This window comes from Taurulus bubalis (assembly GCF_910589615.1).
Source record: "Taurulus bubalis genome assembly, chromosome: 12".
NCBI classification, from domain to species: domain Eukaryota; kingdom Metazoa; phylum Chordata; class Actinopteri; order Perciformes; family Cottidae; genus Taurulus; species Taurulus bubalis.
The window spans coordinates 24,389,705-24,416,750 of NC_136600.1; the positions used below are offsets into that span (position 1 = coordinate 24,389,705).

The following is a 27,046-nucleotide window of genomic DNA, read 5'->3' on the forward strand; positions in this document are numbered from 1 at the left end:
AAATTCCGGGAATATTCAAAGTTGGAAACTTTCCACGGGAATTAACGGGAATTAACGGGAATAAACTGGACATTTTGGGGTAATTTAACTGTATTAACCTTGTCATAAGCAGACATGCATGCAAACATTTATAATACAACTTAAAAAAATGACATTTCCTATAATCACCACCACCCTCCAACCCAATTTTTTTTGTGGCGAGCTATAATTTAAATCTCTATCTGTCTGCAATACCGCTCTTGGCCTCTACGCAACTCGCCGCTCTCACACTTGCCAGCATAGGGCTGAAACGTTCAGACGCAACACTGATGACAAAGACGTTCAAAAACAACAGAACGTTTTATGTTTACGTTTATGTTTCTGGCAGACAATGGTCCCAACCAGCTGCATTCAGGGTCCAGCTGAGCTAGGCGTGCACAGTCTTGTTCTCAACTACATTTAAGTTCCCTGTTATATGCTTTTGCAAAAATAAAAATGTTTTAATTACCGAGCCAAAATTCCCGTGGAAGCTTTCCGGAAAATTTCCGCCCCTTTGCAAACCTAGGTGCAAGACAACAAACACTTCACTAGAACATCATTCTGCATGCTGGAACAATCAAAATATTTTTAAACATATGTGAAATGTGCCCAATGTGACAAAAGCTGCAGACACACCTGCCTCTTTTTTCCTGTTCTTTCCCCATCCCTCCCCACTGTGAGATGTTCTAACCTTGGGTCCAATTAATTCTAATGACCTGAACTTTATGTTCCTTTTTTTCTGCTCCTGCTTTTTACGCCGTATCCAGGCATTGTCTGAACGCATCAATTAATCTGCCTTTAAACCACGGCCCTTCTCTTAGATCACGGGGGCGCGAGTCATGGTTTGGTTCCCCCGTTGTGCCGAGGCTCTGTACCAACCTGAGCCGCGGGGGGATTCAGAGTTTCAGGAGCACTTTGGGATCTCTTTGATCAGTTATCGAAAACCTTTTTATGTTTTTGTTCCAATGCTTTGGTCAGAAGCAGCCATCCCTTGAAAATGCGGTTGCACTTTCACCTTTGTCAAATGAATGTTGCATTAATTGTTGTGACTGAAGAATGGACGACACCTTCAGAAATGTTGATTGCATGTATGCATGCTTTTAGATCTCGAGTTCAGGGGAGTGGGGATCTACTTCTGAGATCAATTTGAAAGTTCATCTGTATCTACATGAAATAAATGCTTATATTACAGCTGTCAGTTTTCACCATAAAGTCCTGTCTACGCTTATCTGTGGCTAGTTAGCAGGATATCTTACTATGTGAGTTTTCAATCGTATTTTGTTGATTCCGATCTCTATTCTTTTGTTGTTTTTTGAGGATTATTGTGATTTACAAGACATAGTAATTGATATATAATATGATTGACATCATATAAGCTATACGGATAAAGTTATTGCCATAACAAAGTTAAATGGTTAGCCTTTGGAGAAGCAGAGATCACGAAGGAGAATCCTTCAAGGCATTTGAGTTGTGGAATAGTCAACAGCAACATGACCAATGCATGCGCCCGTAACTCAGTGGTCATGTGACTCTCTTGAGATTGGCAGCATCGTGTCCTTAAATATTTGATACGTGTACATGTTTGTTCATGTGTACACGCACATCCATGTCTGTCAGACTTCCCTCACCCTCTTTATTTCGACATCGCCCACAGGGTCTGTGCACTGCATCTGGGGTCTCCGGCGTGGAAGACCGGCCCAGCACCTTAGGCCAGTCTCAGTCTGTCATGAACATCTCCAGGATGTCTCCTAAGGCCGAGACCAAGAAGAGGAGAGCCCCAGCACTACCCGGAGCCCCGACACCCGCCGTGGGACACGCTAGCTTCGAGGTCTACGAGGTGAGGAGATTTAAGAGCTGTGTGTTTAGATTTAGACACATCGATGAATCCAATCCAGTGCTTTGCAGCATGACACAACGCTGGCTTCTAAATTGTGTGTAAAGGACAAACACGAAACCTCACAAACTCACACACATACAGAAATGTATTAATTATTGTATGAAGACACACTTTATCCACACACACTTCCAAACAATGCATTATTAGGATTATAATGACAACACATAATCCATTTTCTCCTTTTTAGTTTAGTTTAGATTATGTAAAATATCTAAATCCCTCCGCTCTCAGGCGTGACCCGAGGTAGTCCGTCTGAAAGCTGCCTTTCCTTCGGGTGTTTTGGCGCTGATCGGCTCCTCAAGGTCAGAGTGACCTGCACCGCCTGCGTTAGAGAAACAGCTCCCCACGGCCTCATTATAGTGTTATGGCAGCGGGCTGGGAATTGTTGTTCAGCAACCAACATCCTTCCTCCCTCCCTCAGACAATAAGCTTTGTTTTTTTTGGAGAAGCAAGTGTTGTTGCTGGAGAGGAGATTTTGTTCTCAGAAAGGCACGGAGGACGGTGTTGTCCTCTTAATTAGCGCAAATGAGCTGAGAGCGGAGGAGCAGAGACATGTATGATGAGAATAGTAAATCAAGGAAAGTCTGGAGGATCTGATTCACAGCGTCTTTTGTTCCTAATAGCTGGACAGTAATTATAATAATGCCACAAAAGCACACACATCGTAATTCATTTCAGCCCCAGTGTATTCCTACGGAGGCTATCTTTAATCTAATGTGGGTGAACTTCAGCTCAACCAGAATATTCCATCATCTGCCCACTGAACTTGATAATGGTAGAGTAGGTTTAACAAGTATGTAGCTACAAGCGGATCTCTTCAGAAAGTATGAATATGGCTAGAACGTGTCCTTCCTTTATGGCATTCGTATGGACTAAATTATAGAAGTTTGGTCTTGTACTTGCAGTGCATTGTGACTATCAGGAAGCTCCTTGTAGCTGCTGTGATTGTTTTTTGGAGCGACAAACTGTAGCTGTGCAGATCACTTATCTGTCAGCCAGGTGAAAGACACCAGAGCTGAAATACTGACACTGAGTCACACTGGTCATCTGAGGACTTGATGACAGGTCTAATATTAGATTTCTCTGTCTCATGTATATTCATGCACATCCACACGTTGCACGGTCATCCTGCTGTGCCATAACACCTCGCTCGCTCTCTCGGGTTGAGAGGCTGAAGACAGGCTGTCGATGTGTTCAGCCAAGTAGTAATGTAGTCAACAAGTTCCTACATTAGTTCCTACAATACATATATATAAATATTTATTTATTCATGTATTTCTTTATATATATATATATATATATATATATATATATATATATATATATATATGTATGTGTATATTTCTTTATATATATATTTATTTTATTTATATATATATATATATACAAAATATATACTTATTTATTTATATATATGTATATATATATATACATATATATAAATATTTATTTATTTATGTATTTCTTTATATATATATGTATGTATATATTTCTTTATATATATATTTATTTTATTTATATATATATATATATATATATATAAATATATACTTATTTATTTATTTTGTACAATAAACAGACATGCTGCTATTCTGTTGTTCTTGTATGTATATATATATATATATATATATATATATATATATATATATATATATATATATATATAAATATATACTTATTTATTTATTTTTGTACAATAAACAGACATGCTGCTATTCTGTTGTTCTTGTATATATATTTATTTATATTTATTTATATTTATATATATAAATACATATTTATTTATATATATATTTATTTATTTATATTTATATATATAGATATACAAGAACAACAGAATAGCAGCATGTCTGTTTATTGAACATTTTTAACATTGAAGTTTACGCCCTATTGATTTATAGATGAATGAATGAAAGTTAAAATGATTGATAAAGTACATGTGATCAGCCAGTTTCCTCTGAGGACATTGCGGAGGTGTGAGCAGCAAGCATTTGTGATTTAATAGGATTTAGTCATAATGACGGTGAGGTAATCATAGCGGCCCGGTCTTCTCAGGACAGTTTCTCAGGGGCCGCTTGCATTCAACCGCTCTGCATGACTCGGATCCGTGGAACAATTATACGCATCAAATCAATCACGTCGCGGCAGAACGTCTAGACGTCAAGCTATACGTTAATGTCTCCATAGTTCAGACAGACAGGGTTGTGCACAAGCCGTGGGCTGGAAGTGGGGCAGTCCGTCTGACAGGACTGAAGCGCAATTAATCATTCATAATGTGCAGTGCATTTTTTTTATGCGTGTTGAATTTTGCTGACTAAGATTTGCATTGCACGAATAACACTTTCTCAATTCTGCGGCCGGCATGCAGGTTTGTGTCACAGTCCACGCCACCTTATTTACATACTCCCTGTGTGTACAGCTTGAGAACGTGTGTGTTTGCGATGGCGCAGGATTAGGCTCATGACAAGCTGTGGTCACCTCACTGTGACTTACAGGGCACAGTAATACACATCGACACCATAATGTAAGCCGTGAGGGTGATGAGATCGTTATAATGAAGCTAAACGCTTCAAATGGACTTTGGAGGAGCAGAGAATATAAGGGCAGTCATTTAAATCATAATCTTAGTTAGAATTAACATTATCTAACAGATGATGATGGATCACAAATGATCAATTTAAGTTGAGGGGATTTTTGCTATATACATATATATATATATATATATATATATATATATATATATATGTTAGGTATTTGATTATATATTTGTCTCTGTACACATTCTGAGCGATTGGAGGCGATAAATCTGCGACAATGCTTCTATTTTACTGCAGAAGAAGAAGACAAACCTCTCATTGGTTGGAAAGAGGAAGTTGCGTCATATTTATGTGTATATATATATATATATATATATATATATATATATATATATATATATATATATATATATATATGTATATATATATTTCACTTGGTCGTTCTTTCCCACTCCTTAGTTTCATTTTCCTTATGTTGGTGGGCTTATGTTTAATTTACTTTAGTATGTTGGGTTTCGTCTATTTTATTTTTAAATTTGTTCCACAGTGTTTCTGTGTGTTTATATATATATATATATATATATATATATATATATATATATATATATATATATATATATATTTGTTACGTTAACAAGTTTTTACTTCAGATATTAAGTCACTGCAATGTATTTGATCTTTTATACGTGGTAGTTATCCAATCTTTTGATTCCAGGGTGTTGAAACATAAAAACGTTGAGGTCTCTATTCACGCTCTTATTTCATTCACAGTAATGAAAGTAGATCTTTGACCTTCTTGGTGTCTGAGGGACCGGCTGCTGTGAGAATGTGAACAGCATTCGCACTAAAAACGTATGACGCAGTGTTCCAGGAAGAGTGTAAAGCCATCTTTCACTGTCGGAGAATCGGATGTTTTCTCATGCCGGAGCCATCAAGGAGTCAGAGAGCTTTGCAATTTAGTTTCTCCAGCTTTGCAAACAACAATCTGTGTCTGTCTCTCTTTCTCTATGAGAGCAGCTCTGATTGAAACAATGTTTTGGAACATCGAGTGCAGAGAAACACAGCCTTGTTTTTTTTTTTTGTTTTTTTTTTTTTTTTTTTTCTTCAGCACTGATAGGCAATCTGATATTGTGGTTTTGGAAAGAAAGCCGTGTCTACATGGCCTCTTGTGATAAACAAGTTCGGAGAAATTCTGAGCGTTGTGCTCCAATGCTCAATAACAGACGGTGCTTCTAGAGTGCATGTGTGTGTGTGTGTGTGTGTGTGTGTGTGTGTGTGTGTGTGCAGGGAGACTGAAAGATAACAACAGACAACTGAAGCAACAGAGAAGCAGAGAGGATACAGACCAACAGAGTGACTTAGAGGGTCACAGAGAGTCAAAGGGAGGCAACAGCAGTACTTATAAGTGGGTGTTTATTCTAGTTGTGCAACATTAACAATGTATAAGCTTTGGGATCATATTTCCAAAACGCAGTACAGCATGAAATCTGGTTGGCGTGCCCTGAGCACCAGCCTCGCCTTCAGGACACGGTGGGAGTGGCACTGAAGTTCAGGAGGTGAAGCAGTGCAAAGTAAGCAGGCAGAAAAGTTTACAAATGTTGAACTCTCAGTTCTCGTTGCACTTTCTCCGCTCCCATATTTAATTTACCGACTTTTGACGAAGCAAATTTAACTTCTCTAACCACTCACCGGCCTAATCTCCTCAGAAATTAGGTGATCCGCAGCAATATGCAGTATATATCCAGACTTTTATGCAGCCAATTAAAGCAAATACAGAAACATCTCTTGTTTTTACACTGCAGATTTTATTGCCAAAGCCAGGAGAGGGAGATCGGAGCCAGAGAAGAAAGTCGTAATGTGCGTCACATCTGTTTGCTGTGATGTTTCTCACTTGGAGGAACACAAATGAACCGTGGTCGTTACAGTTGTTTGCGGTTACATTTCTCAAGGGAGATCCAGCTGTCAGATCATCTGAGAAAGGTTTGCCCCCGGGCGGCTCTGACATTATGGGATCGCTGATCAGATCTTAACTCTGGCAGTTTGCCTCACCGTGAGAGACAGAAGTATAGTTTTAGTATTTGAATCAATAAGCTTTGACTACGTGGTTGTGTGTCTGTCTGGACATTCAGTTGTGTGTTCAACACTGAGCTTTCTGTCCTCGTAGGTTTCTGCGTTGCATGAATCTGTTTTTCTGTGGCTTCTTGATTGATCGAGCTGCTTCGTTTTATTTCCCCTTTCCTGACGATCTGTCACTGTGTGAAAGTAGAGAGTTGGCAGCAGGGGAGGCTTGTTTTTCACAGCCATCCATCAGTCATGTAATTGCCTACAACGGTAGCTAACTTTAATCTGCTCTAATGCACAGCTCTGTTTAATCAGCCAGACAAAACACAAGTTGCTACTGGAGCTGTGTTTTGGTAATGAGTGCTCCTGAAATGGATTTTCCTTTCTTTTGCATCTGTTTTTCTTCTTAGTTTCGTTATCCATCTGTCTTTATTTATTTTTTTTTACCCCTCAATATGAGCTGTTCTTCTAATGCACAGCCTCTGTTTTGTCTCTTTTACAACACTTTCCGACTGATCACAGCTTCACCAAGTGAATACAAAACAAGATGGAACACAACACATGTTATATTACATATTATATATTCTAGTCAAAATATACACAGGAAAAACAGAATCTAAGTACAATATGTTTGGATCCTGCTGGATTGACCATCAGCAGTGCTTTAACATTATGACCAACAGAAGATCTTTTCCTACATTATTAGATGCAGTGCAAGAGTAAAGTTGAATTATTTTACAGTAGAAGACGCTTTAGGCACACAGCTGAGTAGTTAATGAAACAGTACTTATAATATATGTATTACCTCATTTACTTGAATTTGGCCTGACAAATAATCTTTACAGTAATGTAGGACGTGTGTGTGTGTGTGTGTGTGTGTGTGTGTGTGTGTGTGTGTGTGTGTGTGTGTGTGTGTGTGTGTGTGTGTGTGCGCACGTGGATTTACAGCAAACCGATGATCAGGATGTATTTCCACTATAGAGAGGTAACTCACTGATCTGTTGGGGATGATCTATCTGCCTTTTGTTGCTTTGGTTTGATGGACGATTACTCATTAAAGTTATTATTTCATTTTAGGAAAAATGACAAACATTAAAATGTAAGAACTTGCTCTTGCCAATGTGTTCTTCTACTCTGATTCCTCTAACCTAACTTATAAACATTCAATTTATTAGGACAAAGTAGACGACAATGGAACTGGGTCAGCCATGTGCCTCCTTATCCTATAGCCTCTTCTACGCCCCCCCTACACACACACACACACACACACATTGTTAACATAACACTTTTTTCATCATACATGTTCATTACAACACGCACACACACACACACACACAATAACCCTAACACACTAACTGTCTTCCAGTCTTCCGTTGGGATGTTTTTGACCTCTGTGCCCTCAGTGTTGAGACAGCCGCTATTATCCTCCCTGCCACGCTCATACAGACACATACATCTGTGCACACACACACACACGCATATGCAAATATGAATGTACTCGACATGCACAAGCACCCACATATACAGTTTGACCCCCCCACACACACACACACACACACACAACGCCCCTCACCCGTCAAGACTCCCTCGAAACACTGATGAATAGTCACGCCACCAGGTTGAGGCCTCCATGGGTGGGCCCTATCTGATCAACATGCTCTAACATGGGGCCTCTCGACCCATTGACTGGAAAATTTAATGGACACACCAGACTGTCCTTGCATGGCCCTCCATGCGCTTTTGTGTTCAGGCGCATTTCCTTCAGAATATCCCATGTCCACATATGCCGCATTGTTTCTCCAGCGTTCTTTAATCAGAGCCCACACAGCATCCACACAAGAAGAGTTGAAGCAAAGATAATAGTGATAATGGTAGATAATAACTGCGCCGTCCTGTCCCGCTTAATTAAATTGACCATAATAAAAAATAAACAAGACGAGAGCATGTTTGCTGCAAAGCGGATCCCCGTCAGTGGACTCAAGCAGTCGTCGGTCCAAGCAGAGTTTATGAAACAAAAACCCTGCAGAGAACAGGAACGCTTTGACTAGCTGTCATCAAGTCCTCTATTTCTCTCTCGCTGGTTGTGTTCCGGTAGGACAAACACAATCGCATTGGCATGAAGGCAAAGATAATCAGATGGTGGCTGATGACGTCCAGACAGCCTGTGTTGCTCATCAGAAACAAGTGGACTCCTGCTGACCGGTTGGGTTTCTTTTAGTACGAGTATGTTCAGGTAACAGTGAGGAAGGTCTTCATTTATTTGCATCCCTGTAGCTATTTAATACAACCATGCATCTGGCTCCTCATGATGATGAAAACCCTCTTTGTCTGCCTAAATAAGCTCTACTTAATAGTGAATCTATGTGGATTTGAATGGAAAGACGTGCATCTCTGTGTCTTTACACACTGGATTTTATCGCTCCACCATCTGTAATTATTATCTTTCACGGTATTATGTGGAATAACTGCTGTGTAGGGAACTCATCCCACACTTCCACAGATTTGCGTTGATTTCACTTGACTTGTTTCTGCTCGTGATTCGATGCAACAGGACGTGACTGTGCTGAGCGCGTCAGGCCCTGACAGGCCTTTTGCTCTGTTGTGACTTAGCTTGTGATGCCATGACACGAGGTTGACTTGAGACATGAGCAGAAGGGGCCAGATCCTGCCTCTAGTGCGCAGAAATACATGCTGTTGAAGAAGAAGAAGAACAAAGACTATTCTGCAAACGTAAAATCAGTAAACAACAATATGCATAATCAATAATCGTGTTTGAACTGAGTTGACTTTCGCTTTGCAGAACGGGAACAGGAAGAGAACAGAGTTTCTCAATGTTTTTGTTTCGTGTTTGCACACAGAAGACATTGCATCATTGTGCTGATCGCTGAGCCATCACTTCGCCCATGAAGTGATAAGTGATTTAGTACTACGAGTAATTCTGCAATACAGTATGACGTCTGAATAATGGTTGAAATGTTTTGAGAAATGCCACAGTATATATATGAATATATATATATATATATACTGTTTCAATATTAACTGTGTCACTGCCAGGTGTTTTATATCTTTCTGTAGGATTATTTAAAAGGAATTTTGGCACTCTGAGAGATTTTAATACTCGGACGCCTGCCAGAACTCCACTTGATTTAATTACTCAGTAGTGACCTCAACTTCAGTTCTGGTAGACCGGCTGATTTATGGTTCGACCACACAGACAAATGCACAAGGTGCTCAGACAAATTAACTTTCTACTGTCTCGATCCTTTTTTTTTCCTCCTTTATTTTCCCACAGATGGGCCTCGGCTCAGAAAGCCAGCAGAGGAAAAGAAAGGCCCCAGCCCCTCCTCCCGACCCAGCTTCCATCTCCCCAGGGCCCTACGACACCTCAAGCTCTGCCTCTCCCACCCCCGACGACCCCGCTATTGAAACACCGATCCCGGGCTTCTTCCGTAGCAAGGCTGTTCAGTCAAACTCTGTCTCCGCTACCACTGTTGTAACGCAATCAGTAAAACGAGTCCCCTTGACCGCGACTGTAAAACCTTCACCTGTCTGCGCCGCCAGCCCGACCCCCAGTTCCCCCATCCCCAGTTCCCCGACTCCCAGTTCCCCGACACCAAGCAGCAGCACCACGGAGAGCCTGGCGGTCCAGGATTCCAGCTCCGATCTCAGCCACAGCCTCGACGACTCCGACGCTGACCTGGACCAGGCTGCGTCTTACTGCAGCACGCTCAGCAGCAGCACGGCGAGCGGCTCTGCACGGCGGGTCCAGTCCACGGTGGAAAGCTCCAGCCGCAGGGTGGAGGAGTCGGAAAAGGCCGGCAGAAGAGAAGCGACCTCAGCCAGCAGCTCCAGGTCCGAGACCGAGTTGGCCCTAAACCTGAAACTGGACGACGTTGAGAACAACAGGCACAGTGCAATGGGTAACTATCTAAAAAATGAACGTGCACCTGGCTGTTGATCACGGTGATGCGGGACACCTGTGCTGTACGCTGAAGAACTGTAGAAGTTTGTTTTTTCACAGAGAAGGTGACTGATCGTCTCATTGCTGCAACGTGTGAAACTTAAGCTGCCAAGAATGACGCACATAACCTGGTGAAAGACTGTGTGTGTGTGTGTGTGTGTGTGTGTGTGTGTGTGTGTGTGTGTGTGTGTGTGTGTGTGTGTGTGTGTGTGTCATGGTTGAGGTGTAGGAACTAGTGGAGCTGGTTTTCACCAAAGCCGATGAGACAATACAGTCCTTGTCTCTTGCCTGCTCTTATCAATCCCTCACGCTCTTCTTATCTTATCTTATCTTTCTCTCTTTTTTCCTTCTTTCTATCTCTCTCTCTCTTTCTCAATCCCCCTCTTTATTTTTTCTCTCTCCCTCTATGAAGCCGCTCAAACAAACCTTCAAAGCTGGCAGATGCAAAGGCAGACAGATCCATCATAGATTTAAACCTGATCTACTTGAACTACGGCTGGCCTCGTATTGATCCTCCTATAGCCCAGATCTTTCTCTGTAGCGAGGTGAGATTGCAGCAGAGGGCCGGCGTGTCTGACGGGGGGCAGAGATGAGAGAGTGGTAGACCTCAGGAAAAAAAGGATGAGGAAGGTGAGGGCACCACAATGGAGTTCAGAGGAAGGAGCATGGGAAGGTTTTGGCAGCGGGATGACATGCAGCAAGGTAGAAACAAGCGGACTAGAGGGGTTTAAGGAGAGGAGATGATGGACAGGCACATGAAAGCAAGAGAAAGGCTGAGGAGGTTATTGCATTTGTCAGGATACACCAGACAGCATGAGGATCATGAATACATCTAGAGGCCTAGCTTCTCTCTTTTCTTTCCTCCTCTCCTGACACTGCTGACAGTGCAACACCTTCTCTCAACCGGTTTTCAGTCTTCCTTATTTCCCTTTACAGCGTGAGAGAAAATACTCTGTCAGGGTTCTGACAACTGCACTTTGTGATACATAAACGCTACATATTTGGCAGTGAATCAATAGTCGGTGCACACGTTAGGGCTAGAAGAGCTACACCCTGCACCTACAGTGTTGGGTGTAGCTCTCCTGCTTGTTTAGGCCGAGATAGAAATACACACAGTTCATTTATTAGGTTTCAGTTGGTTTAATTTAGTCTTTATTTATGTCATGCCTTTTTTTGGCATGACATAGAGTGGACATATTGGGGTGTGGCAGTGCTGAACTAAATCAAGGGTTTACCCCTTCAGTAATAATCACATGTGACATTTGAATATCCACACAAGGCTACTTTCTATCACTGATTGCCATCGCCTGCAGCTTTACTACCTCTGACTAGTCAAGCTTTTGTATTTTGCTTCTGCGCTAACCTTGGAACCGAGTTTCAACGCGGTAAGCTGGCAGATTTTTTACATGTAGAAATGTCATATTGACTCTGATTGGTCGTGGCATTAATATGCAGCGAAGAAATAACACAGTTCCACTCCTGGCACACATTTATTTGTATTCAAGTTTTTACAGGATTTATCTGAAGTGAACGGTAGCTCCAAAACTATTGCCATCACTTCTCCTGAAACTTCAGCAGATAATCGACAGGCTTTTGTTGCCACTATAGGCGGGTAGTCAATACATTCCATGAAAAGGTGAAGTTCCACAGGAGCAATGGTAAAACATTACAAATGAATGTACCGTAAAAGTCGGGTTACACGCCGCTACTACCTTCGGTCAGTGTCCCCGTTAGCTCCCCGCTGTAGCCAGCTAGCGCTCATGCTAGTGCTCCACTAGTTCCCTGCTAGCTTCAGCTAGCTCTCTGCTAACTTATGCTAGCTCCCCGACAACCACCGAAGGTAGCGGGACCAGCCCTGGCTCGACACCCGACTTGGGCAGAGGGGACGCGGGCAGTAGCAGTAGCAGCAGCAGCGGGGAGCTAGCAGCAGCGGGGAGCTAGCAGCAGCGCTAGCTAGTGCTCATTTTAACTTTTACGGTACTGTTAACACAAGAGGAGCCCTTTTAACAGCGATAACCCTCCCACGGCTCTGCAGACAACAAGAGAGGAGTTCTCAATCAGAGGATGAGGAAACCGCTGATTGATTATCAAAGCAGTCTCTTAAGAAGTGGAGCACAAAAACACAGCAGCCAGGTCGTTAAATACATAAAGAAATTACAAAGATCTTGATGATTACGTATTGTTTTTCTGTGCCACATTTTTAGTTTGATAAGACGTTTGCATGTAAGATGTTTGTGCCACATTCCTCTATTTTTTCTTTTATTACCAACATGACCACCAGTGCCATGCCCTGCCTGCATGCTGTTTCTCCCACAGGAGCCGCCGATCAACCGGCGCCACCCAAACCTCGTCGCTGCACGGCGCAGGAACCAGCACAGCTTGTCCCACCCCCTGCTCTGTCCTCCCCTCCCATTGAGCCCACAGAAAGCAACGTGGAGGCAGAGGAAGCAGCCCCCCAGTGTAGGTCCCAGATGGACGGCCTCTCCCTTCCCTTCAGTCTTGGTCCTTCTTTTCTTTCCTAGAAGCTGCTCTTCTGGTTCCTTAACCTCTATTTCATTTGTCAAAATCAGAGTTTTTGTGTGTACGTGTGTGTATGTGTGTGTGTGTATGTGCATACTCCACTTGTTTAGCAAGGGCAGCTGAGTTGTTAAGTGATATTGGGTCCATGTGAGGTCGAGGCGCTTCATATAAATGTCGCCCTGTTATTTCTTCTGGGTCCAAAAGGTCAGGGCTGAGGTCAACATCAATCAACTTGAGTGCCTCTGTTGTTGCATGTATACAGTACATTGGAGTATATTAGATGCATTATGGAAGACACTGTTGAGTGATGCCGAACTTAACGTACGCCTCCTTATGATTGTGTATGTGTTCTTCTGTGCATGACCAGGCTAAATGGCCAAAATACTATCGCTCTGTCTTTCTTTATGATCAGGTTTTGCTCCTAGATGCCGTGTTCATCGTCATTCCCACCAAATGCGTTGTTAGAGCTCTGCCCATCTCAAATCTCACCTGTTATTTTCTCTACTCCCCCCTCCCCCGCACCCTGCTTTACAGTGTACTGCTGTGGGCCTGTACGTCTGCGCTCCAAACACTCCTGAAGTCTCTCTCTGGCTTGACCCTCTCGTCGTCTGACAGTCCAATCAGTTCCCTTCTCCCTGACCCCTTCTCATTTCTGCTGGACCTCACTCCGATGTTCACCAACCTCCTCTTCCCTCCTATTCTACTTTGTCTTCTGTACACGTTGGCTTGGTCTTGTTGACACCATTATTTGAATCATCCTCATTTATTTCACTTTCACTTGGCGTCACAAAGCTGTAACCTAAACTGCTTTTGTCTCTGTGAGAGTTTGGATTTCCTTCTGTTGAGGACACAAAATGCAGCAAGTGAAAGCGGAGCAGTGCTCTCCAATTTCACTCATAAGACAAGGCTCTTTTTGTTTTGTTTTTTTACACACATGTATGTATATACCGCTTGTGGTTTTGTATTTCAACTTGATTCGCAGGTTGGTATTGATTATGCATGAGATCAGAGCTGAGGTCAAAGTGGACACGCAGAATGTGGTCAGAAGACTTAATGGCAGATGGGCTGAACCCCGAGCGTATCAGTTACAGTGTGATTGATGAGTGACGTCCTCAAATTCGGCTGTGAGGCAAGGCCATGCGATAGCTATCGGCCAATATTTTGGTAATGTGATATCTGCAGATCAATAGTTGGACAGCGTATGTTTCTCTCTCTCTGCGTGTTGTTGTGGCTTGGTTTAGAAATGGTACACTGCTTTTGGCAACATTATGGAAAGGAAATGTTGCCTTTAGGGAGTTTAAAGATAAGTGTAAGAAGAATTAACATCTTTTATGTTTTTGAGAGAGAATGACATTGCACGCTGATTTGCTCTCGGAATTATAGTTGCATGAATGCTTCACGGTTTGTCCAAAATTACCCTTCCTATGTACAATAAAACAACCAAAGAAATAGGTTAATTGTTTAGGATCAAGATAATTATGATTTAGATCTTTGGCTGAAAACCTAGAAGACACCTGGCGTTAAGGGCTGACTGCATCATCCTAACTATGCATGTTAAATTTAGAGCTCCATATTATTAAATAGCCTTCATGTATTTGCGTGGTAACCACGTTAAAGGGAAGGGAGTCCTTGTTTTCAACCACATGACTTGTTCTGTTACCATACGATTGCAAATATTGTGGTGTCACAACATCGGTTTATGTTTGTTAAACATGGTTTGTCCTGTGCAAGTTCTCAGCCTTTGAGTACAGATGTTTATTCTAGCGAGGGCACGTGTGTAGAGTTGTGATAATGAACACACATTTATCTGTAAAGACAATCTCTGTTGTGATTGGAAAAAAAAACAGAATATTATGTTTGATCGCCATTTTTCAATTAAACAGTTGAAGACTGGATCAAGATTCAAGGACTTTGGTTTGAGGTTGTGCATGGATTGCCCACGGTTTGATATTTAAACCAGTAGCACGTCACAGTATTGATTTGCTTGGGACACCTTTTGTTTGTCCTTAACTGTAAGTGTGGGTCATATCGAGTTGAATGTTTGAGAACTATGTGTGCATGTTTACTCGTGTTGTAATATACGTGCGTAAATAGAAGAGCATGAGACCGTGTGTGTGTGTGTGTGTGTGTGTGTGTGTGTGTGTGTGTGTGTGTGTGTGTGTGTGTGATTGTGGCTGTAGCTGGCATGACTAAACTGTTGCTGGTAAGGAGCTGGGAGGACAGCCCTGTGAGTCATCACCACATATCCTGGAACGGACTGTTCCCTCCACACCATTAGGACCAGGCCCAAAACCGCCTAGAACACACACACACATGCACACACACACACACACATATAGGAAGATGTATTGGAGCACAATGCATGCACACACTCACAGACACCCGGGATTAAAAACACGGTTGCTAACCGTTAAACTCGTTTTTTGAAGAATCCCGTGTTGAGTTCCCAGTGCTGGGCTGCTGAAAACCTGACGAATGGCACATAGATTTATATTCTCTTGGCCTAGAGTTCAATGAGATCAGTCACCGACTAAATAAGTTCCCCAAATCCTGCAGGGCAGACCAGAGCATGACTGTATTAAAGAGATGAGAGGGTATGAAGCAATACTATCTTTCACTGGAACCTAAAACGGTACTGTAGAAATCTAATTAAAAGGGCTTGTTTACAGTAAATCCACCCGCATGTCATTAAAGCTGTTTCATCGAGCCACAGGTGGTTGTGCTCTGGGCTTGTGTTTGTGTATCTGGCCTGTGTTTTCTGGTTTGTGTGTATGTGTGGTGTCAGAATGAATGCTGAAACTAACGTAAATACTTCCCTCTCCTGCTCGTCTTGCTCGCTCTGCATCCTGTGCTTCTTTTCAAACATATTTCTTCATGATTCGTGCAGGTTTTTGGGGTGTTTTCCCAGGTAGGAAAAGTTTTTAAGGTTTGAGGTTTTGAAAAAATATAAATGAGGCCTTAAAGTAGTTTTTTTTAAGTTAATGCATTAGCCATTACATACCAATTCATTTGAATAGTGTCACCATACACAACCTTCGGCCATAGAAAACCCTTTGATTTGGATGTTGACGTTGCTAACAGGGCACCGATTACAGCCGATGTATCCCTATCCTCTCCCAGCTTGGCTCCACTCCATGCAGAGCTCCACAGCCAGCTGCCGGAAAGCAGCAACCGAAACCCCCGAGGAGGAGACCATGTCTCTGGGCAGCAGCAGCAGCAGCAGCAGCGGTGGCAGCAGCCTGCCCGACCAGGGCTACGCTGCCTCTGAGGGCATGGTGGAGGGCGAGGACTCGGGCAGGGTCAGCTCTCCATCCGACACCCAACCCACATCGCCAGATGGGAATCTGTCTCTGGATGGAAGAAGCGGAGGAGAGAGACTGCTGGGACCGGAGCGGGACAACTCCAGTGACAGCGACGAGGGATGTGCCACCTGGGGATCGAGACACAGGTAGAGAGGAAGTCATGAAAGTCACAGAAAGAATCACAGTGGAAGTAGGGGTTGACGAGAGTGAGGGGGTAAAGTAGAACGACATGATGTAGATCAAGATAATGGAAGGTGAGTCTTAGGAATGCTTGAATCTTTCCCATTGCTGTCACCTTTTATTTTGAAGGCCATTTTAATGAATCCTGGTTTCCTGGAAGGGAGGATTATACCGTGCATGTGCAGGAAAGCGTGCGGTTGATCTGTGAAATCCTCACCACCAATAACTAATACCTGCAAAAAAAATATTATTCAAGTATATAAATATACTTCGCACCTGCATTTTCACCCGAAGAGTGAACCATCACTGTTTCAGCTAACGTTGGAAGTCTTTCCACAGTTTTTAACCGTGCCAGCAGTCATAAACCCCGCCATGTGTTATATTTGAGTTGTAGTCCAAGCTGGCACCCTCAGCCGTAACTGCATTCAGAGTTATGGTTCTAGGCCCTTATTCAAAGGCTTTTGTGGAAGATGAATGCTGCTCCAGATCACTTTTCACCTTCTAGTTGTGAAATGTGTATGGTAGCGTGCCCAGACCATGGGATCCTGGAGCGATTTCTTAGAGAAACGTTGTGAATGCGGGGTCTGGCTGGCTCCTCAGTCTTCCAGGAAAGCACTATAACCCTGCTTTCTCAGAATCGTTGAGGAAAAGAGGACCAATCCAAGTTTCTCGTATTTGGGTTGGCCTTCTTGTTGCAATTTGTTATAGCTAATGTGCCAGTAAGACGTGAGACTGCTCCGTTGAACCCTTGCAGCGAGTGAAGGAAGTTCAAACTGCGGTAACAATATCTTCACAGCTCCATGTTTCTACGCCAACAGGCTCTAATAAAATAAAATTCAACTTTGAACAAGCACAAAATGTATAAAACTCACACGTATATTTTATTTCTTCTTCTATTCTGTTCATAACAGCTGTTTGGATGACTGTTAATAAGAATTCATGGGGATGTAACGTGGATGCTTCTACGCACCAATCCCTCTTTTACATCTCAAATGTTTTATGTACTGTGTGTGTGTGTGTGTGTTTGTGACACATGTTTTTTTGTACCATCCTCAGACACAATGACATCACCCCACAGGCAAAGTCAGGCAGGTTAAAAGACGGCTATGAAGATGACCCAGAGCTCACAGCCCAGCTCCATCAGACTTTGGCCGATTTTGAAGCGGACCTTGCAGGTGAGGGTTATGGCCAAGGCCTCAGTCCACCCCTAATCTTGATAAGTAATAGCCATGGTGACCTTCTTTAAAATCAAACTGTGTCCAAAGTACAAAAGTATTACGTATAAACTCCTTGACCTGTTCTGCTGTTCCAGATCACGTAGAAATAGTGTCATCGAAGGACTCCCACTACACCAAGTCAACGGATAGTAATGAGGTGCCGGTGTCTGTCGTGGACATGGACGTGCCGGTCACAGCCATAGATGAAGTGCTGGAGGACTACGAACGTCACATTGTAGAAAACGAGACGACGTCACTCACAAAGATTGAGCCAGCTGGCAGAAAGGGTACGGGGAAAAATATGACCGAGCCACTGAGCCACTAGTGCTTTTGATTGCCTTTTTTATTCAGTATCAATACAATACAGTTACAGCTATGCATTGTATTTATATTTGACTTTTTCTTCCCCCATCTTATCACAGGTCCAGGCTTTTGTCACCAGTCCAGTGTGGAGCCACAGAACCAAAACAACAATGCGTGTACAGCTGCTGACGGTAACAAAGGGAGCAGTGCAAATACTAAGCGGCCGTCTCAACCCGAACAGCACAGGATGTCACTGGAGAATAAATCCATAGCTGACAAAAAGGAAAGAAAGATGCTGGGAACAAGAATTAAAGAGACGAGTGCCACTGAGACCAACAGTGTGAAAGAGCACAGAACAACATCGGCGGTGAAACCCGACGTCGACCTTCGGAAACACAGCAAGGGCGCGGAGATAAAACCTGATCCCGTGAAAAGTAGCGCTCAGTCTTCTCTCGAGAGGAAACCCGTTCTTCCACCAGTGTCTGCGGAGAGAGATGAAGAGATGCACAGAGTTTACCAAAACAACTCCGGCCCAAATACCACTCATGGGAAAATCACTCGTAACGTCACGTCACGCTTCGGCTTGAAAACCTTCACCGTGGTCCCTCCCAAACCTGCTGTCCTGCATGCTGCTGCTACGGAGGAGCCAGCTGTCAAATTAACTGTCGGTGCCATAAAGATTGACGATCAAGGAAACATGGTGAAAGGGGGGATCGCGCGGAACAACGTCGGTGGTTCGTCGGAGTCTGGGATGAATACCAGTGAGGGGTCTCCTCTTCTTGGAAAAGCCAAAGCTTTCTGGAGCTCAAACGAGAGACAAGAAAGTTCTGCGCCCCGCAGCAAAGATGTCGTTGATAAGGCTAAAGAGAGCACAGATGGCCTGAGAAGTACCTCCGCTGCAATCTCAGTTACAACTTTGAAAAGCAGGAACACTGAGGAGCTAAAAATGACACACAATACCTTCTATAAATATGCAGAGAGAGCCCAGGCGAAGGAGATGGTCAGAGAAGAAGCTGCAGAGCCCGTGAGAGAGCGGGTAGAGATGGAGAGCAAGATCTCAGTGTCCAAAAACGTTCAACAGCCAAGTAATATGCCTGCCCTTCCCCCTCCTTTACTTCCAGACCTGAAAAGAGATCTGTCCTTTCTCAAACCATCCAGGCGAACCTCAAGCCAATACATGGCGTCTGCCATCACTAAATACACCCCAAAGCACCAAACACACCCCTCAGCTAAACCCAGCTCAATCCCTAGTGCACATGACTCCGCTGCTGCTTTGACATCACAGACCATCGGTTTCCAGAGATCAGGCCCGTCCATAAAAGTGAATCCTCAGCAATCTTCCCAGTCGTCTTTGTCAGATAATAAGGAGAATGACTCGGCTTCTAAATCCAACCCGCCTGATCCCAAGTGGTCTACGAGCTACCCGGAGCACGTTGGAGGAGTGAGGCCGGACAGGGGAGGATTCGGAGGTCGTGTTGGATCCACCAAAGGAAGCTCTAATGCGCTGGAAACAGAAACCGCCGTGACTAAGCACATTCAGTCTGGTGGCCCCACCCAAAAAAACACCATCGCCAGTAACGACGGCAATGGGGTTAAACAAATTCGGCTCCGAAGCCCCAGTCCTGCACACTCATCTGCCAAACCCGAGACTGTATCCCAAAGCCTGACAAGTGTGAGTACAACCTGTGTTAGGTCATGTAAAGCTGTACATTATCACTCATGGAAAACTTGGAAAAGTAGTCATGGAATTTTAAAATGGTTATTTCCAGGCCTGGAAAGGTCCTTTAAAAAAAAAAAAATCCCAAAATTGTTGTAAAAGTCATGTAAATGTGTTATATTCATGTGTCCATGACGTTCATTTAAGCTGAGTTTGAAATAATTAATATGCTTTTAAGAGAAAGACGCTCAAAATATAAGCAGGCATACATACAGACATCTATATAAATGTTTATTCTTTTAATCAAACTATTGTCTCATTCATTTGTGTCATTTAAGGTTTACTGTATGCTTTGTATTCTCATTGTTAGTTTAAATACTACATTTTCTCCCTTTTCATGTATACACCGAGATTTCACAACATGTTTGGTCATGCAAATTTGGTTTAAAGTCATGGAAAAGTCATGAAATCCATTGGTCAATATGTGTATGAACCCTGTCACTGTGAATAACGATGTACTCAATACTCCACTTCTTCATTTCAGAACACGAGAGACATGACTAAGGCCTCCGCCCGTCTAACGCCTGATGCAAAACCACAGCCTTCTGTCACAGTGTCAGCCAAAGGTGTGACCTCAGGGCCTCCGCCAGTCACTTTGTTCGGGCCGGTTCAAAAGTTCAGACCCGTGATCTCCAGATCTGTTGAGAAGGACTCGTCTCTCCACAGCAGCCTGATGGACGCAATCCAGATGGGCGGAGCCAGAGACAGGCTCAAGAAGGTGAGATAGACTCAGCACAGCGTCGGGGTGGACGGGTGGATGTATTGATGATAACCAGAGTGCCGTTATAATGCCAACTGGACGAAAACTACGAGGTATCATTTACCAATCTGCCAGTAATGGAACCGCGCTGTATTCTTAACAAGACGAGAAGGGTAGAGGTGTATTGATTTTCTTGTGTTTATTTCATTATTAGATAACCACTTCTGGTGTCAGCAGCATGAACAAAGCCTCTTATGGTGGGGAGGAGAATGAGATGTCTGCTCTTCTGGCTGCCATTAGAGCCCCGAGCAGCTCCGGAAGGCTGAGGAAGGTAAAATACTCCTGACTACATGCTAGTAGTGGGTGTATATACTACGGTTATTAGAACATGTGAATGCTTCACGCTTTGCTCGCTAGTTAGCAGCTCACAGAACCAAAGTAAAGCAAGCACGAGTGTCTATTTCCATCTGCTCCTGTGAGCTGTGGTCTGCCGTCATGTGAGAATCCATGTGGAAAGAGAGGGGCTGAAAACGTGCTGCCGGAGCTCAAAACATCTGCGGTTGTATTCTGGAGGTTCCTCGCCAGAGGTGGAATCTCTGGAATGCTGCATGCCTGCAAATCTGACTCAAAAATATATCACCAAAAAAATAAAAGTGGATAACTATGTGCAATGGAGGAGTTACTATAATAAACAACAAACTCAAATTATGGATTTGAAACGCATCAAATGCAGAAAGAGTAGAACAGAAAATAATGTCTATGTTTGCGTGTCTAAAGTTACCATCGTCTCACTTCTTTGTGTCCGACAGACCAAATCTGAGGCGGCTGATGAGCTGGTGAAGTTCAGGAAGGTGACCTCTGAGATGGAGAGAGCTGCAGGCCCTCCTCCTCCTCACTCTCCTGCTTCTTTCACTGGAACTTCTCCTCCTGTCTTTACCCCACCACCTCCTCCTCCACCACCGCCGCCACACATTATTGCACCTCCCCCCCCTGTCTTGCCCCAGGGTAAGCCTAGCGCTGCGCTACATCCAGGTGCTAACAGCCTTACGAACCCCGCCTTGGCCAGGGATGCTATGCTGGAGGCCATTCGCTCCGGATCTGCTGCTGAGAGGCTCAAAAAGGTACGAACACAGAGGAACACATCATCTATTTACACCACAGAGTGAAAGTTGTCCTATTCTGCATTAGCACTGTGAATTATACAGCTGCTTCATGAAAATGCAATGACGAGGGTATAGTGTTACACCTCACAATTACAATTACATTAGAGGCTACACTGGCTTCCAAATCTCTATCTGCCTCATTAATTCTGTCTGCAGAAGAGGGAACAACATAAAACAAAGACGTAGCATTAGCACAGCAAGTGATGAATATCTTAATAATTGGATTGGAGACATGGAGAGAGAAAATTAGATGTGCATGTAAAAAGGCCGGAGACGGAACAGAGAGAGGCAAGAAAGCCAGAGAAAAGCGTTTGATTCGAACCAGTCTTCTTTCTTCTCTTGGTCTGGGTTCTCACGTCTTCCTCGTTGTCTTGGCAATGACTCGCCGATTGAAACACGTTTAAAGATTCCTCTGCCGGCCGTACTGTAGCGCTGTGTGAATATTTCCATGGAGATGAAGTTCAATTACAGGTCAGCAGTTGTGCAAAATGAGTGTTGACAAGAACAACAGCAAAGAATGAATATAGTGTTAGGGGGAGAAAAATGAGGAAAAAGAGGTTTCAACCGCATCAGCTCAGATTTGAATTTGTTTTCCTTTATCCAGTTAGACGCCACAAAGCCACAGAACCTGATGAGTTTCCAGCTTGCCATGATCCATAATCCTGTCATTACCAACGTAGGGAATCACAAACATGACATGCCGTGTCTCCTTTAACTAGGTTGCTGCGCCCACAAAGACGGTCCAAGTGAACGGCAGACTGGGAACCATCCAGGCCGCCTCCTCATCGCTCCCTCAGCAATAACAGGGGAAGCCGACATGAATACTTTTATGATCTTTATCGATTCATTTCACTTTATTTGGTGTCATTTTGCTTTTGCAACAGATATTTTGAACAAACTAGGTTGAGTTTCTTTTTGTGGACGTTTTAGGGCACTTTAAATTATGATAAATAATATAAGAATAAAGAATAATTTTGTACATGCCATCTAGATTATTAAAAAAGGGCGTGACCGCTTAAACTGATGCACAGATGCTCAAATAATTTAGCATAACAGGGGAATGATTTAAACTCTTCTACCTGCATGTTGCTCTCCAAACAGCAGCAACGTCTGTCTGATAAAGATGTTTCTGGTGAACGGTTTGCAGGTTATTCCACTTTTGTTATCAGATCTCTCAGTTTGCTTCTAACAATATCTTTGGAAAAGGTTTGTGTCCATCTTTATAACATAATCGCTGTTCCTAAATCTTGCCATCTGTACTTGAGTTCAGTAAACTGGAACATTGTACAAACCGTGTGCCAATGAAAGCAAACGTAATGTTTTTATGCTCCGTTCAGATCTTTTTTTTTGCTGTTTTAGTTCTGATTTTTTTTTTTTTTACCACAGTTAAGTTATGGATGCCTGATACTGTTGCTCAGTCAGTGTTATGTATATTTTGTTTGCTGTAAAAAAAAAAAAGAATCTATAAGGCGGTGCAATAAGTTAGATTTTTCCAGATTTTGAATTAATATTTGTCGAAGAAATTAAAGTAACTGAAAACGTAAGTACACTTAGATAGATTCACAATTTTATTTTTTTATTTCATTGTGTAAAAGTGTATTTGATCCAGATCTGGTCCACAATGCCAACTTCTACAGCTCTTGGCTCCGAGGAGGAGTGAGAAGGTGGTGACTGACTAGTGCCTTTGAGCTCACTAGACACCTACAGACTTTGTTGTGCAGGTCATACCTGCAGAAAAACGTATACCTGTACTTCAGCGATATGACCGTGCCTTTAATGTAACTCGATGTGTTAGAGAAATGACATTTCTACATTATTGAAACACTGTTATTGATGTGTATCAACTGCGGACGTCACCACGAGCAAAACCATCAGTTAACTAATCAACAAGCCACTACTAATAATGGTTTGTGAGACTAAGGCGTTGTATTCCACTGTGCGAGGTAGTAGTAGCTATAGAGGAGAGTGACCACATCCTTAAATGGTATCACTGTGGATGAAGGATATCCATGCTGACTCATCTGTAGAATGAAGAAAACCCTAGAGCATCCATATTCAGGTGTACATGCTTGCTGCTGTGGATTGTGAGATAAGTGAAGGGAGTAGTTTTAAAGAGATCCATGTTAATTCATGCTCAGTTTCCAAGCTCCAAAATACTTTTACTATGTTATTTTACTACTATAAGAGCTTTTTCTGTAGTTTCTCTTTCCTCTAACTAGAAGGGACCGTTTCATTCCTGCTCGGTGGTTTCATCGACACGCCTTCAGCGCGTTGTAGCATTGTATATTTTGTACACTAAAGACAGATTGTCGACCGTGGAAGACTTGATTAAATCTTTTGATAGAGAGCCATTTCACTGATAGTGTGAACCTTTTATAAGCTATTGCTTTTTAAGTTTTAAGTGCACATTGTTTTTTCGGAAAAGGTTGCACATTTTTGTCTACCTTCATTTTTTTTTTTGATTCAATAAACAATTTTTCAATCGAGTGAAAGCTGACTTTTCCTGTATTTTAGCTCTGTTTAAAAATGATTTGCATTTTCTTCCCCCTCTCGAGTCGCAGTTGGACAAACGTTATATTGGACAGATGGTCGTATGAACCTTCATGCTGATGTCTCTGTGCCATTCCCGGCACTGCAGATGCAGACTGCGGTCATCCTGCTGTCCTTTATGAATTATATCGCAACCCCTCTCTCTCTCTCTCTCTCTGCCACACCACAGAAGCGCTGCTATTCCAGGCAGCAGCTCGGGACCCTGACTCATCACTGTGTGGTCACAGGAAATGACTTCAACCAAAACCTGCGTTCCGGATTCCCGAAAAGCTACAGTCATTGTGCCCCGTCCACCTTCTCCCTCCCCGAGAAGCAACTGAATGATGCAAATAGCCCCAACATGAGTTGCAAAACCACACGGGAAATTGGTGGAGAAACCTCAGATGTCTTGTCATTAGTCCGTCGGTTAAAATCATCACTTTAAAATCATCTCACTAGCTGGCGTGTGTCAAGTGAGATCAAACTACTGGCTCACCCACCAGAAACAAATACTGCATCGTTAAATAGCCATCTTCCTTTGACTGCATGCAAAGGTGTTACCAGAAGGAAAAAAAAGTGAATCGCTACAATTTAATGCTTGGTTTTCAGCGATGTTAAGTGGATTCTCGTCGCTGTGTAAGGGGGATATTGGCTGCGTTGGCCGGAGAGAGCCGTACATTCCTGCAGGATCACAGGCTCTCTTGTGGGTCAAAATCCATGCTCCCGCTACAGCCGTTCTAATCTGCGTCTCCCAAGGGTGTATGTGTGTGGGTGGATGTCTCTGTGTGTGGGTGTGTGTGAGCACTATTTCTGTTGTCGAGTATGTGCGTGTGTTACAGCGCCAAACCATTCTAACCATACTGGCAACGTAAACAACATCTGGATCAAGGATCACCAGAACATCACACCACATTGTACAACAACAATGATTCAATTCAGGCTCGGCTTGGGTTCCGCCTTTACCAGCCTTACTGGTTAGTTTGTTGCCATAACAGTTTCACATTTAGGGCCTAAGGCCGGCCACTTTAGTGAAAGCTGTCCCCCCACTGCCGCGGCTTATATTACACAGCTTTGTTAGTGTTGACTGGCCGACCTATGAGTGATGGACACTGACGCAGACTATCAGCGGGGGTTTGTGTTGACTTTGTGTTCTGATGTTGGGTAGTCGACTGTGTATCTGATCCATCAATTCCAACAAAAGGCCTGAGCGATGCTGAATGTCTGATGAGGCGAAATCAACATAAAGTGTGTTTAGTTTGCGTCTCCTTGCGAGTCTCGCGGGAAGAATGCTTTGTCGCGCGGGTGGTGGCACCCTGAATATGAGTGGCATGATAATGTGTGTTTGTATGTCTGTGACGCAATGGCTGCACAGTGTCTGCTCCCCGAGTATGTGTTTACACACTGAGGGGGGACACCGTGTGATCCGGATCCAGACTCATACACACACGTCAGGAATGATGACCTTTTGTCATTTAAGACCCCCGTGGTGTGTTCTCATCACTTGAGCTCATCCAAGTCTGAAATATCACATGCATGAAAAATGAGGGTGGGTGGGAGGGGATGCTGGGTTATCACTGGTGTCACTTGAGCTTTATGTGACAATGCATTGTGGGGGTTCAAGTCAAGTCACTCCTCCGATGTGTTTTATGCATTTTCAACTAGAAGTTACCAATATGCAGTAGCACCCGAGCTGAATGTGCACCTGCTGCTGTCGGTCATATAAGCATCAGAAGGTATGTTGTGAAATCTCCTTACAAGGCTCCGAAGGATAAAAACACAACAGTGCCAGGGAGGTAACTCTGGTGCAATGAGATTTGACCCCATGTTGTGCAATAGACCTCGCAGCTACAAGTGGTTTTATGTGATTGTGCTTGTCAGAGCAGGACGTTTAATAACAAATGGACTGTTGCCCTGAACCTACGTCTCATGGTGAATCATGTACACTTCATTCTTGACATGTGACCTCAGTCTTGAAAAGAGTTTTCACTGCCACATAAATACAGGAACATTTTCCCCTTGCTTCAGCCAGTTAACACATACATTTATTTACCACATCATTTAGAGGCAGAATCCTTCAGCTGAAAGGGAACTAACTTAGTTTGAGTCATCTTTATTCACATGGCCCTCAATAAACAGCGATATGAATGTATCAACACTCTTTTTAAGGAAACAATATGTATTATATTTCCAATCTTACTTTCATATCCCTTATGTCCTTCTACAGTACAGTTAGGGAAAGAAAAAAAGGACCAAAGTCAAGCTTGTGTTACGTGGGATCTCCTTCATCAGTGTCCAAAGGACTTAACTACTTACTTGTAAGTACATTTAAGAAACCTGTCCCTTAAATCTGCAACATATGGGAAACTGAGGCATGAAATGAAGCAATATAAATGTTATAGTAATAGTGTGAGAGATGTTAAGAGCTGACTGAGTTATCTTATGCACTTTTTAAAGCTGTCACTATATTTATACAGATACAGATATCAGATTGTTTTAATCCCTAACTGTTTTTAAGATTTATAGAGATTTATAGAGGAGACCGTAAGTTTTCCATATTGCAACAACAATAAACTAGTATTAAGTATTAAAAAAGACTCAACAACTCAACAGTTTGAACATATAACTACAATATAGCATCAAACATTGTGGGCACACACACACACCTGAGGGTGCAGGTACAGCTGTTCACGTCTGTTACCTGAACGCAACCCTCAAACAACAGCGCGATCCTGCGAACGCACCATTTATTCCCACAAGACGCGAACGCCGCATTAATCGCCCCTCACTTGTGGGCGTGGTCTACTCGAAGGGGGAGGTGTTGTTTGCGCGCATGTGTGAGTGTGAGTGTATATGCGCGTGTGTGCATGCTTGTGTGTGTGTGCGTGTGTGTGTGTGTGTCCTCCCCGGCAGCATGAGATGAGCTGCCTGCAGCCTTTGCGGC

The 27,046-nt window shown here is 43.1% G+C and overlaps 1 protein-coding gene across 1 annotated transcript in view; it reads left to right on the forward strand.

The window, feature by feature from the left end:
- The window catches only part of cobl (cordon-bleu WH2 repeat protein), a 46,479-nt gene extending 22,464 nt beyond the window's left edge, over positions 1-24,015 (forward strand). The window contains exons 8-18 of the mRNA XM_079227116.1: positions 1,673-1,855; positions 9,806-10,433; positions 12,791-12,934; positions 16,115-16,442; positions 17,533-17,651; positions 17,789-17,980; positions 18,122-19,668; positions 20,198-20,431; positions 20,628-20,744; positions 21,223-21,534; positions 22,296-24,015. Of these exons, the coding sequence (XP_079083242.1) occupies positions 1,673-1,855; positions 9,806-10,433; positions 12,791-12,934; positions 16,115-16,442; positions 17,533-17,651; positions 17,789-17,980; positions 18,122-19,668; positions 20,198-20,431; positions 20,628-20,744; positions 21,223-21,534; positions 22,296-22,379 (3,888 nt within the window). The 3' untranslated portion in view covers positions 22,380-24,015. The remainder of the gene's footprint in view (positions 1-1,672; positions 1,856-9,805; positions 10,434-12,790; positions 12,935-16,114; positions 16,443-17,532; positions 17,652-17,788; positions 17,981-18,121; positions 19,669-20,197; positions 20,432-20,627; positions 20,745-21,222; positions 21,535-22,295) is intronic.
- Positions 24,016-27,046: the final 3,031 nt, after the last annotated feature.